The 13,242-nt window shown below is 36.0% G+C and overlaps 1 protein-coding gene across 5 annotated transcripts in view; it reads left to right on the plus strand.

Annotated features, from left to right (window-relative positions):
• Window positions 1-9,427, plus strand: part of GBE1 (1,4-alpha-glucan branching enzyme 1) — a 150,690-nt gene extending 141,263 nt beyond the window's left edge. For all 5 annotated transcript variants that reach the window (XM_042809501.1, XM_042809505.1, XM_042809506.1 and 2 more), the window contains one exon: window positions 7,361-9,427. In XM_042809501.1, coding sequence (XP_042665435.1) covers window positions 7,361-7,417 — 57 coding nt within the window. In that variant the 3' untranslated portion in view covers window positions 7,418-9,427. The remainder of the gene's footprint in view (window positions 1-7,360) is intronic.
• The last annotated feature ends 3,815 nt before the right edge of the window (window positions 9,428-13,242 follow it).

Genomic DNA, 13,242 nt, shown 5'->3' on the forward strand with positions numbered 1-13,242 from the left:
CTTTGTTTTTTGTTTTTTTTTAAATATGTATTTAGAGGTTGCTATATATTGCAACCCTGCTAAAATATCTAAGGTGAGCTTCATACTTAGAACTGCTGCTATTCACAAATACTTCCTGTATTTTCTACTTCTGTATTCTTAACTATTCTGGTCTCTTGTTTCTTGAAATTATCCAGAAAAATAATAAAAACAAAACAAACAAACAAAAAAAAAAAGTAAGAAATAAGTATTTGAATACTGAAAAGCATTTTATGTATTCCTGTCAAATGGTTGGATGACCAGTTTCTTTTCCCTGTTTCCGCGATAGCCCACATAAACAGAGTATGATCTTGATAGAACACCATGTATGCAGGTGGAAAACAGGTTGCTTGAAAGAAATGTTTTTGTGTGCGTATTATATTGGCTATATTGTATTAGTGCTAGAAATTCTGATCTCTGTGAAATTTGCCTAATTGCAAACACTGTGACTGCCTTGCATTTTAAATTGACAAGCGGTATGAAAAGGTCAAAGAGGAGGTAATAAAAAATATGTTGTATGTGTTTGACTTACAAATATTTCTGTCCTCAATCATCATCTTTCTTAGCAATTCTACCTGTGAAGTCAATCACAACTATTCCACTTTATTCCCACTGAATACTCCATTGGGAGTAAAAAGACTTTCAATAACTTGATGACTAAACATCTGAAAATTAACTTTGTCTAAAACTTTTTTTCACAGCTGAGTCACCCTAACTGTCCCCAGAGGATCTGATGTTCTCCTTTCTGCATATCCCATTCCCTCCATTAGTAAAGGCCTTATGAATCTCCTGATATGTTTTTTGATGGCTTCCTAAAATACCGGAGTTAGTGTGACAGCACAGAGGGTACGAGGTCATAAGTAAGCAATTGGTATAAAAAACAAAGGTTCAGTTCATTGAGATATCCAAAGCCTTGACTAGCCTGATTTGACCTCATAGCTGGCCCTGCCTCTTGAGGCCCCTTCCAGTGTGAATGAGACTGTAATTTGGAAAGGGAGGAAGGACTTAGAAGGGCCTGTAGAATGGGCACAGAATGCTTGAAACAACATTCAGAGGATGATACGGTTGAAAGGTAGTCAACAATTTGATTAGCTATGAATGTATTCTCCTTAATACTCTGTACTTTGAGTTTTCACATATATCCATGTTCGTCAAGTAAGCCTTGTGAAATGATGAAGAAGACATGAGTGAAATAAAAATCTGTGATCAGAAAGGCAGGATATAAGATATAAGGATGTAAACCAAGCAGAAGCTGTTAATTGAAACTATATAATTCAGCAACAGTATATGAAAGGAAAAGCAAGACTAGAAAATACTTCTGTACCTCTCCTCATTGGTGTGTAGAAAAACAAGAAAAATGGCATTTCTCTATGATTTCTTTTAATGATAAATGTCTGGATTTCCTGTTGTGCTTTGAATCAAGATGCTTTTGTATACTGTTACGTGATCTGAACTAGACAGACATTTTGAAGTTGGCAACTGGGGCACAAGGAGGTGAACATCTTAAGAAAGACTTCCAGAAGTCATTTCTCAGTGTCCACATCTCCTGGCTTTTAAGAGATGCACTTAGGATAAAAAAGCCTGGGAAAAGGAGATCAAGTTTTTAACTGTTGTGACCAGCATCATGAAGAATAATGCAGTAAGCATGGTGAGAGAGAAACCAGGGATGTTGCTGCTGATAGTTCTACTGAGCTAAAATGGGAAAAACAGTTGTTTTTAAATCTTCTTTTATCATTATTTCTGTAGCTAAATTAAGGTAAAGGAAAGGTAAGCTAGTATTATGTAGTAATACTTCACATTAAATTGTCTGTCTTGAGGTGTTTTTTTTTTTTTCTTAGAACATCCCTTAACAATAAGTCAGTTATCACTTCTAAAGTGACTTTTGTTTTCATAATTGTTAATTGGGAGTCAGCACCTCAGTAACTGTTCTGTGTCATAAATCATAAATGACAAGAACACATATGCTGAGCACAGCAATAAAAAATGAAGAGCCACTTGGCAAACTTTATTACATGTGAAAAATAAGGGAATAAGGCAGGTAATGAAGGAATATTAGAGCAAGGTGTAGACTATTAAGAGCAAAATCAGAGAGGTCAAAACCTAGTTTGAGTTAAAAACTAGTTAGAGATATAAAGGATGGCAAGAAAGGAGTTCTACAAGTGTGCAGAAAGTGTACAAATATCAGAAGAGATCAAGAAAAAAATGCAAGATCCTTGAGAAGAGGAGGAGTTAAACATGTTTTTTTTGTTGTTTTTAAACCTCAGCCTCTGAGGGTAAAGCCTGTTTTCCAACTCTTTTGTGTACCAGTACACTATCAAAAAGAATGTAGCAGCAGAGCAATAGGTTAGGGACACCTTAACGAGGCTGGATAAATAGGATATATGCAGAGATTTGGAAAGATTTCACTGGCATGGTTGCAAGGCTGAAATCATCTGTGAAAAATCATAGTGTCCAGGGGAAATTTTTGGAAACTGAAGAAAGGTTGTAGTAAAAGCAAGAAAAGAAACCTGATGGATCTGGAGGCCAGTGAGCCTTCCCTGCTCAGTCTCTTAGGAGATCATGGACCATATCCCTTTGGAAGGGGATAGGTATGAGTTGATCAGAAGGACAGCTCAGATTTAGTAAATACAAAACATACCAGATAACCTGGTTGCTTTCTCTGATGAAATATCTAGCTACGGGCATGAGGCTACTACAGTCAATGTTGTAATGTTTAAACTTTGTCTCCTGCAAGTGGAAGTACAAGTTGAATGGGAAGATTGTTATGCACATTGAAATCTGGTTGGGGTGCTGCACTTTTAGTAGTCAGAGGTTCAATGTCCAGGTATTGACTGATAGAAAGAAGACTGCTGTAGCAATTACTGCCAGGGTTGGTGCTGTTTGATGGAGTCTTTAACAGTAACAAAGCACATCCCCAGCAGATTTGTAGACGACACTGAATTAGGGTCAGTCATTGATAAATTGAATGTTAGAGGTCCAATCCAGATGCATCTTAATAAATCTGAAGATTTAGCCAATAGAAAAATCAATGAGAAAAAGATCAGGAGAAGACTCCCATGTACTAGTAAAGATTAAAAAAACAGTATGCTGAGTAGGAGACCTCATAAGAACTGCTGTTTATGCTGGATATCAGATTGAATTGATTGGACTTTGTCACAGACACCTATCATAAAATGCCAGATCTCATCTTCATTAATGCATTTCATTGTGTTGGAGTAGTTGTTAAAATAATATAACTTGGACAGTCTTAAAAACAAGTGAACAAAAAATATACATAATGGCTTACCTAGGAAATACAGAAAGAAACATGGTTGCCATTTTCTTCAGTATTTAAAGAAGATAGAACTGAGTAGTACAGGAGAAGCATGGATGTGTGTGTCTGGGGATGATGGCCTTTTATTGTATGCTGTTGCAAATTTATTTTTCTACAATATGGAGTACTATATGTATGTGTTTTGATATGATCAGAACAATGGATTAAAATACAGTAAGCAAACAGTTCTTGATCTAAATTGGATAGAGAAATTAAAATGTATGTATTGTCACTAATTAAGGCATGCTTTTATTTGCTTTTAGCTAGAATTTATCTATTCTTTATATGTTAAAATGTATCTGGACTTAAATACAATCAGATGCTTGCATTTCAGTTTATCCTGTCAGTAATGGATTTCTTTCTTTTTTATTTTTATTTTTTTAACTGTACCATTTGATGGCAAATTCTAGCATGGGCAGAAAATATGCAAAATGCTATCTCCTATTAAATGTTATTGAATTATATGAATTACGAATTCAAGACGGAGCAGGGTTGTAGTAAATTACTTAGAGACCAATAATCTAGATAATTTAAGTTTCTTGTCAGCTTTTCCAATGCACTGATTTTTTAATTTTTTTTTGTTCACATATATCACTATTTCTACCATAGTTCTTTTTTTTTTTTTTTTTTTTTTTTTTTAATTTATATCCTGACTTTACAGAATTATTTAAGGTTCAAGAACTTTTATAAGCTACTAATTAGGCAGGATGCTGTGATCCACATGGAGGTAGGTGTGAAAGATAGACTAACTTGATCGTATACTTAAAATTTTTACCCTTCATAAATGAGTCTTTCAAAACAGAAATAATACTAAGTTTGGAATTTTCTCTTCCACTTCCCTTCTTCAAAGGAGAGATCCAAATTATATTCTGACAAAGGCTAAGAAATGCAGCTCATATGTCAACGGGTGAATGAAATTGCACACAGTCCCCCAACCTTAGACCCATTCTACTTAATGTCTTCATTACAAATACACTTCACTATACAGAGTAATTTTATAGTTTTGACAAAGCAGTCAAGATTTTCCAGTAAATTCAGAAAATACTGTGAAGTACTCCAATAAACCATTGAACAATCTGAAGACATAAACTTATTAACTGTTGAAAGACAGTATGTGAATTGAGGTCGTATTGTATTTTCATGTTTTAATAGGTGCCTTCTCTACTAACCTATGTTTTCTAAACAACAATAATTATATGCTCAAGAGTATTGCATTGCAATAGTGCAAACAGAGGTGAATATTGTATCAAATAATCAGCTGCCTGAAGGATTTGCATCTAGCCAAAAATAAATTTATAATATGCTGATTGTGGACCATCCTAGATGAGCTCACACCCCTTGAAGCGAATGTTCAAACAAAAGCATGTTAGCTCAATAAAACAGTATTGACTAGTCTGGTCAACTTGAAGCACAAGGGAGCAGTTCATACAGATACAGGTTCAATTAAAGCCACCTTAAATTTTATCTCTTGATGTTGGGGGTTTAGTATAATTTAGTTAACTCTGAGAGGGCATATCTTTCTGTAGTACAGCTTTATGTTGTTCACATGTTTTCAATGTGATTAAGAATTGCTTGGAGAACATTGAATGCTTGTTCCTCTGGTTGTTTCTGTATTTACTAGTTGCAACAGATGAGATGTAATTTCAGAATTTTTGAAGGTCACTTTAAAAATTTGGCTTCTGTTTTTTGTTTTGGTTTGTTTTTTTTAATTTGTTTATTTTTTCTTCAAAACACAGGTAGTGTATAATCTAACCAGTACACCACTACTGCCAGGCTGCCAAAGGAGTTCAGTAATTACAGATATGATGGCTCTTAGTCTGGACAGAGAAGGAGTGTGTATGACTAGGAGGAAATCAGAAAAAGAATAGAGAAAATAAAGTGAAACGTGTGGGGATGTGTTTTTACACAAGTGGTAGTTAAATGTGACAAAAGAAAAGAAGAGGCTGGGGAAGCTTTGGAGATTGAGTGCCAGAAGTGGGAAGAGTAAAAAGTTAGAAATCTGGATTGGGAAAGATGAAAGTTTTGCTAGATCCTGAGTGAATAATCTTTCCGATTTCACCTCATGAAAAATGGGCAATCTTTCCAATCTCTTTGGTCCCATTTTTTTTTAACATTCCCTTCACCCAGATGTTCTGAATTCTTTTAAAACAAAGTAACAGGAATTATCTAATGCTTGTGTAATATTGCTATTTTTAAAAAATTGTATTCCTACCAGTGGAATCCTTGCTCATGCCCTAGTGGTTTTGTTATTTCTTACAGTTTTGTGTAGGCCTTAGAGGCAATTACACTCATAAATGATGTAAGTTGATCAGACTAGGAAGCAATGTCATAGCTGATTTTTCTGTTTTAGTAAAAAGACCACCAAGTCAATAAACATTAGAACCTATGTTTAATTTTCCAAGGTATGGAAATGTTTGACTACAGTAATAAGCTTGCAATTGAATCTCTTCCTGACAAGCAGAAAAACAAGCAGAAAATTCTTATCAATCTAAATATAATATATTACTCAAATTCCAAAATTGTACCTAAAACCAGTTCTAAAATTTTGGTTGACATTGTACTGGTGGAGTGATTCCACAATGCTCTTAGATTCTCATTTGGTGCAAGTTGACTTTATAGGCACTGAGATAATACATTTCTCCTAAGATCTGTTATATTATTGACCTGGCTATAACGGAATTGATATATCCTCTATTAATGTCAGTCTTTGTTGGCTTAACCAAAGAAACTTCTTATGAATATTTTCTTAGAAAAATTATTCCCTTTAGCTCCTTTCCATTTTCATCGTATCAACTCAGAGTGCTGAATTTCTCAATACACAATTTAAAAATCTTGGCATTATCTATACATTCTGAGCTAGTTCATTAAGTATTTCCTCCCCTGAACAGTAGAGCTATTTATCACCGAAACCTTAGGGGAAATCATTATGTTCACTGCCTTTCAAGAAGCACTGGACATGGCTCTGTCTGATTCAATGAAGATCAGCTGTTCTTTTCTTTTTTCTCCTTTTCTTAAAGCTCTTTGCTCTGTTCCTTCATTCTGATTTTGAAAACTATGAAAGCCTTTCATGCCATCAAGCTCTAGTTTGCAGATAACATAGTTGAAATTGTGGGATATTAGATATTCCACAGGGATGGAGAGTAGTCTAAAGGAGGATGTTGTCAGAATGAAGCCGATAATCTTCAATCTTGTGTTACCTTTTATAATTGCATTTTTATTGACTTGTTCAGCAAACACATTCATACACTTGACAATTGATGGAGTACCATATATCAAGGTAATTGGTAGGTAGTGCATATCAGTCTCGTTTTCAGATTGTGATTCTACTTTACTTAGAAGAAATGTCATGTAAAATATATTGCCACAAGCTCTTTTGTGATCTATGAGAAGTCTTTTGATTATATGCATATCTTTCTCATGGTAATCAGATAAAAAAGGGTAAAACAAAATGCAGTAGTGTAATGGTTAATATGCATCTATATCTAGTTTTTTGAGTAATTTTTAGCAACTGGCACTGAAATTCCATAGATGCCAAGATGGAGAAGAATGCAATGCTGTGTCATAATGCTGTTACTTACTTGTATGAAAAGATATCATATGCCTTGAGGATTCTTTACTTCACAGCGGAGGAGTGTTCGAATGTTGTTGTAAAACTTTCTCATTTATCATTGTATAGTCTATTGACCTAGATGTCTTCAAGTATTATAAATTGGACTTTGGAAGTCATATGAGGCCCTCTACTGGTAGCCATTTAAAATCTTTCAAAGCAATATTTATAAAAAGAGAAGAGAGGAGAGATTGCAATTAAGATGTCTTTTAAACTTTTATATTATCTTGTATAACTCAAGTACTGGAACTAAGCAGCCAGTCACATTTAAAATACAATTAGAATAACCTACAAGATCACAAAAATGAGAAATATTGAATGGCTAAGTATTACATGTGTTTTTTCATGTACTGCTTTTTTATAAGAAAATGAATCCTGTGACGTTCATGGATTTTTCCTTGTTCTTATCATCTTTTTACTAGGTGTACATTCCAAGCAGAGTGGCTATTGTGCTTCAGAATATGGATGTCCCACGTTGAAGATCTCTGTACCTATCACTGAAGAAGCAAGTGATAGAAGTGCTGATACACTGTACTACTAAGTGTAACAAAACTAGTTCTATTGAATCTTTCTGAAGCTGAATCTAGTAATATTAACGTTTTTAAAATGCAAGATTAATATTCACATGCAAATGCAGAGGTTTGTGCTTGTTAGAACCTATTTTGAAGAAATGTTAAGGAACAGAAAGAATAATGTTATCATTTTGATAATAAAAATTTTCACTAACAATACTTCAAAACAGCAGGTCTTCTCAATAGAATGTTGTTTACAGGATTTTATGAGGAATAACATTCTTACCAAAAGTGATCCTGCTCCAATGTTTGTAATTTCTTGAAATCTTTTTCAAAAAGTGAATTAAAATGCTCATTATATGTAAATGCTGCTTATTAATAGTTTTGGTTTGCTTAAATGAAACAAAGGTTTTTGGCTGAAAGGCAGCCTTAAGGATTCGTGGGACCTAATTGGAGGCTCCTCTTCTTCAATGAGTTCTAACATGCAATTTAAGACATTTGCCCAAATTAATGAGAAGATCCTTAAGAGTGTTGTACTCCTCCATTTTTTAATTTGATTTAAATTGCTAAAAAGTGCTTAACAGCCAAGTGGGCAGACAGCTCACTGCTGATGTGCTGATGGCACTGGGTGGCTTACTTGCTCTCCATCAAATCACTTAGTCTGAGCACTTCACTTGCTACAGCTGAAAAAAAAAAAAAAAAGAAAAAGATGCTTAACTGTTTTATTTACACTGCTAAGGTCTTCACTAAGAAGAATGTTACACTGGAGAATGTTCTAAATACACGATTCATCTTAATGCTTTAATTTCAGTGATGTTAGGATGTTGTTATACTGATTTCACCATTTCCAGAAGCTGCCTTTCAGCTTGGAATATGAGCTTCTTCTTGCACTTTCGTAACTTCTAAAATGTTTATGTTTTGACAGAAAGCTGTCTCAAAATACAATAATCAAGGTTTTTTTTGTTTTTTTTTTTGTTTGTTTGTTTGTTTGTTTTCAATAAAATCAAGATAGTTAATTATTGGAATGCTGCTAAGACTATTCAAGAGAATTCTTTAATAAGTAGAACTTTTCTTTTTGTAAGGATTAAGATTCTTTATATTTGAAAATGTATTGAGGAATACTATGAAAAATTAATACAAAATTAATGAAATGGACTTTATTTTGTTCCACATATTAGAATGGGGTATGAAGTGAATGTCTCTTATACAAGTCTGAATTTTGTGATTTTAAATTGGCCAAAAAGGAAGATGCCTGTAACCATTTCAAAAAGTTCTTTTTTCTTTGTCTCTTGTTTTTTACCCAGCTTCCTACATAAACCATTGTGTAAATTACTGAAAAATTGTGCCAGCACTGAAAGTCTTTCACCGTTCTTGAAATGCTTACTTGCATTTCTATATAGCTTACTTCTTAAGCTAAATAAAGTACATGATGGAATTTTGCAGCATGATAGAAAAAGAGTCTTTTAGTAGTGTTTACAACAAAGGGATTTTATGAACATCCCTAGTCTGCTATATTCGTTGTGACAGAGAATTCTGTATTGTGGTGGAGTACTACAATATTGTCTACTATCATGCTTCATTTTCTTCCATACCAGTTTGATCACTGCTTGGTAGTGAGCTAATAAAAGCATTTCTATAGTGAAACTTTGAAATAAAGTCTTTGAAAGAGAATGCATTGAACTATTTTAGCAACTGGAACTGATTATCTTTTCTTTTTTTTTTTTCAAACTGTTTTCCTTGTATTGAAATAATAAGGAACTCCTAACATGTATGCTATATTTACATTACTTTATTTAGTAGGTGTTCAGTAGATGGGGTGTTGCTTTATTGTTTTTATTGACACCAGTTCCAGGTTTCCAAAAGTAATGGAAGGCAAGTCCCCTTGTCAGAACTTTTTTCAAGAGAAGGAATAAATGTGTGACATGAAGGAAAAAACTGTAAAATTATATGCAAATAAACTGAGGAGAATAAAACAAATGCATATATGGTTTCATTGCTTGTACTGTGAAAAGATTGTGTGGTAGTCCTAACACTGGATAGACCAATATCAAATACTGTCTTGGAATCAGTAACTTATCTTGGTCAGAAACGATCTAGGGAGAATGGTGGATTGTTTGACATACATATATCACTCTTCTGCAGTAATAGACTAATAAAAGCAAACTACAAGATTTCCAAGGTAGGCATGTAAATATGGGAAGCATAATAATTAGGGAATTTTTGGAGTCCTTGTGTACATTCAGCTCCCTCGAGATATGAGAAAGGAATGAGGAGCAGAATAAACCCCCCCCCACAGTTCAGGAGGAACCAGTTAGTGACATGCTACTTCACCCGGACTGTCATAAGTCCGTGGAACAAGATCCATCCAAGATTACTGAGGGAGCTAGCAGGAGTGATTACTAACCTGATTTCCATCATTTATCTGCTGTCCTGGTCAACCAGGGAGGTCCCAGATTACTGGAAACTTGCTAATGTAATGTTCATCTACAAGAAGAATTGGAGGGAGGAACTGCAGGTCTGTCAGTACTGGGAAAGGCTATAGAGCAAAAATTCATGAGTGTCATCACATGGCATGGTGCAAGACAACCAGGTAATCTGTCCCAGTCAACATGGAATGATGAAACACATGTTGCTTGACCAGCCTGATATCCTTTCATGACCAGGTGACCTGCCTTTTGGAGGAGGATATAATCTACCTAGACTTCAGTGAAGCCTTTGACTGTGTTTCCCATAGTATTCTCATGGAGAAACTGGTAGCCCATGGCTTCCACAGGTGTCCTCTTCCCTGATTAAACAACAACCAGGATGGCTGAGCTCAGGAAATTGTGGTTAATGGAGTAAAATCCAGCTGGCAACCAGTCATGAGTGGTGTTCCTCAGGGATCTGTACTGATGCTGGTCCCCTTTAATATCTTTACTGATGATCTGGATGAGAAGATTGAGTGTACCCTCAGTAGGTTTGCAGATGACACCAAGCTGTGAGGAAGCGTTGATCTGCTTTGAGTGTCAGAAGTCTGTACAGAGGGATCTGGACAGGCTGGGTAGCTGGGCTGAGGCCAGTGAGATGAAGTTCAACAAGACCAAGTCCTGCACTTTGGTTGCAGTAACCCCAGGCAACACTACAGGCTTGGGGTAGAGTGGCTGGGAAGCTGAGCAGAAGAAAAGTATCTGGGGATGTTGGTCAGTGTTCAGCTAAACATGAGCCAGCAGTGTGCCAGGGGTCCAAGAAGGCTAATGGCATCCTGGCTTGTACGAGAAATAGCATAGCCATCAGGAGCAGGGAAGCGATCGTCCCCCTGTACTCAGCCCTGGTGAGGCTACTCCTCGAGTACTGTGTTCAGTTTTGGGCCCCTCACTACAACAAAGACATTGAGGCCCTGGAGCGTGTCCAGAGAAGGGCAGCAAAGCTGTCGAGGGGTCTGGAACACAAATTTTAGAAGGAGAGGCTGAGCAAACTGGGATTGTTTAATCTGGAGGAGATTCGGGAGACTATTGCTCTCTCAAATGACCTGAAAAGAGGTTATGTTGAGGTGAAGGTTGGCCTCTTCTCCCAGGAAACAGCAATAGGATTAATGGGAATGGCCTTAAGTTGCCCCAGGGGAGGTTCTGGCTGAATTTTTGGAAAAATTTCTCAGAAAGAATGGAACAGGCTGCCCGGGAAGGTGGTGAAGTCACCATCCCTGGAGATGTTCAAGAACCGTGTAGATGTGGCGCTGGAGATCATGAGTCAGTGGGCATGGTGTTGGTGGGCTGATGATTGGACTGGATTATTTTAGAGGTCTTTTCCAACCTTTATGATTCTCTTCATGGATGTTCTCCTGCCTATTTTAAGATGCTAGAAATTTTCCCCTGAGAGCTCTAATCAGCACTCTTCTGTCAAAACTGCTAGCTTATCTCTGTCACAGAAATAAATTAAGTGTCTATGGTCATTCATCTGAGGGCAAATAGCTTTCCACAGAGATTTAGGCATTGCGGAGGAACTACCTTTAAAGATAACCTCTCATAGGGTGGAAGATTGATAAGAGTCTGTATTCCTTTAAAGAGAGCCTTTCTACTTCCCTATGATCTGGAAGAATGTTGGTGATTCTTGGTAGTTCTGGCTTCAGAAGTTTTACTATGGTTTCTCTAGCAGTTAATGAGAACTCAAGAAGTTTTTTGTCACTTAAAGATGCAGGCTGATGCTTAAGGACCCTACCTCTATCTTGCAGCCTTTGTGCTAACTGGTTCTTTGTAGTAAATAATTAAAGGTCTTCTTTAACTCAGGTGATTCTTACAGTGACAGGAAGGTGTCCACTTGGCTGGTATATTCTCAAAGCAGTAACTTAATTTCCTTTTTCTTTTTTAAATTTATTTTTCCTCCTCCTCTGACAAACTCAAGCCTTGTTGTCCTGAAGTTTATTTTGAAGATAAGGAATGGAGTAGTTATATCAACTTGGTCAGTATTTCTGAAAAACAGACTATAGTGGAAAATCCATTTGACCTTTCTGTTTGTTTTTCTCCTATGAAATTTGTCTTGCATGTTATATTCAACTTAGTAAAGAGTTTGTTAACCAAGTTTTCTGAAAGACAGGAATGTGTTGTAGCTAACCCTCTGAAAATGGGAGACCAGCTATATAAACAGTAAGAAAACAGTAGGTAAATTGTTGTGTGGTACTTGAACATAATGTAAGGTGATACTTTCTGTATCACTATGTCAATCACAATTCTTCTTTCAAATGAAGATGATTTAAGCAGCTGAATAAGTTGTAGCTGCTTCTTTTTTTTTCATGACTGCAGGTTCTTTTCAACTGCACGTCAATGGATAAACAAATAAAGTTCCTATTTATTTAAAAGTCTTGATTCTCATGTGCAGAAATAGCTTTATTAATTAAATAGTGAAAAGGAGAGTTATCTGAATGAACAGAAACCTTTCCTTTAACCCAATAAAATGTAGCTATTCTGTTCCAGACTCATAGAGGTCTGTGATTGTCCTCCTCCATAATTTGATTTTGATGAATATAAAAATATAGTGTTTAAAAGTTTCTTCATTGACTAATGTTTCCTAACTCTTGCTGTTCTAGGTCAACTGCTAAAAAGCCAAATCAGTTTTACATATTTTCTTACTTAGTCCGTGTATGGGAGCTGTTAGGTCACATAATGAACCAGTGATTGAGCACCTGGGACACAGCCAGCACTGGGAGCATAGGTGGAAGCAATTCACCTGTGCGACAAGAAGGGGAGGACACTGGGTCCATCCCTCCCTAACCTCATTTAAGGGATGGCAGGTGCAAGGGAAGCATCTCTACTCCAAGGTTGATTTCTTTGGTGTATTTGGTGAGCCCTGATCCTTGGAAAGGGGTAAGTGATTCATTCTTTATTATTGGATTGTGGCCTCTACCTTTCTAAGGTGACCTAAAACTGGCTTGAAGCATCTGTATCTGCCATTGCCCATTCTCATAGTCCCTTAAGTAGGTTCTCAATTTTATAAAGTCAGTCTTAACTACCTTTGTTGTGGTTAACAGAAAGTTTTCTGCTAAGGCTATCTTTGTGCATGTATATGTTTTCAGACCTCATAGTATATGCTGCAAGTTTTTTGAAAGGGGAAGTGGGGCTATTTGCTGTGACGGGGAGCTGTCTCTTATGATGGAGAAAAAATTTTAATTCTTTGAGGTTTCCAGATTACAGAGCATTACTAAACTTCTTGGAGAAAGAAACTGCACCTTTTCAAAAGTTTCATAAGCATTCAATGAAATTTTAAAATTCTAGAACTCTTGGTCTTATTTACTTTGTTTAGAGAAATACTTTTCCCTTCAT

The sequence above is a fragment of the Centrocercus urophasianus genome, unplaced genomic scaffold, assembly GCF_019232065.1.
Source record: "Centrocercus urophasianus isolate 14NV4802_14NV808 unplaced genomic scaffold, USGS_Curo_1.0 seq_12, whole genome shotgun sequence".
In the NCBI taxonomy this organism is placed as follows: domain Eukaryota; kingdom Metazoa; phylum Chordata; class Aves; order Galliformes; family Phasianidae; genus Centrocercus; species Centrocercus urophasianus.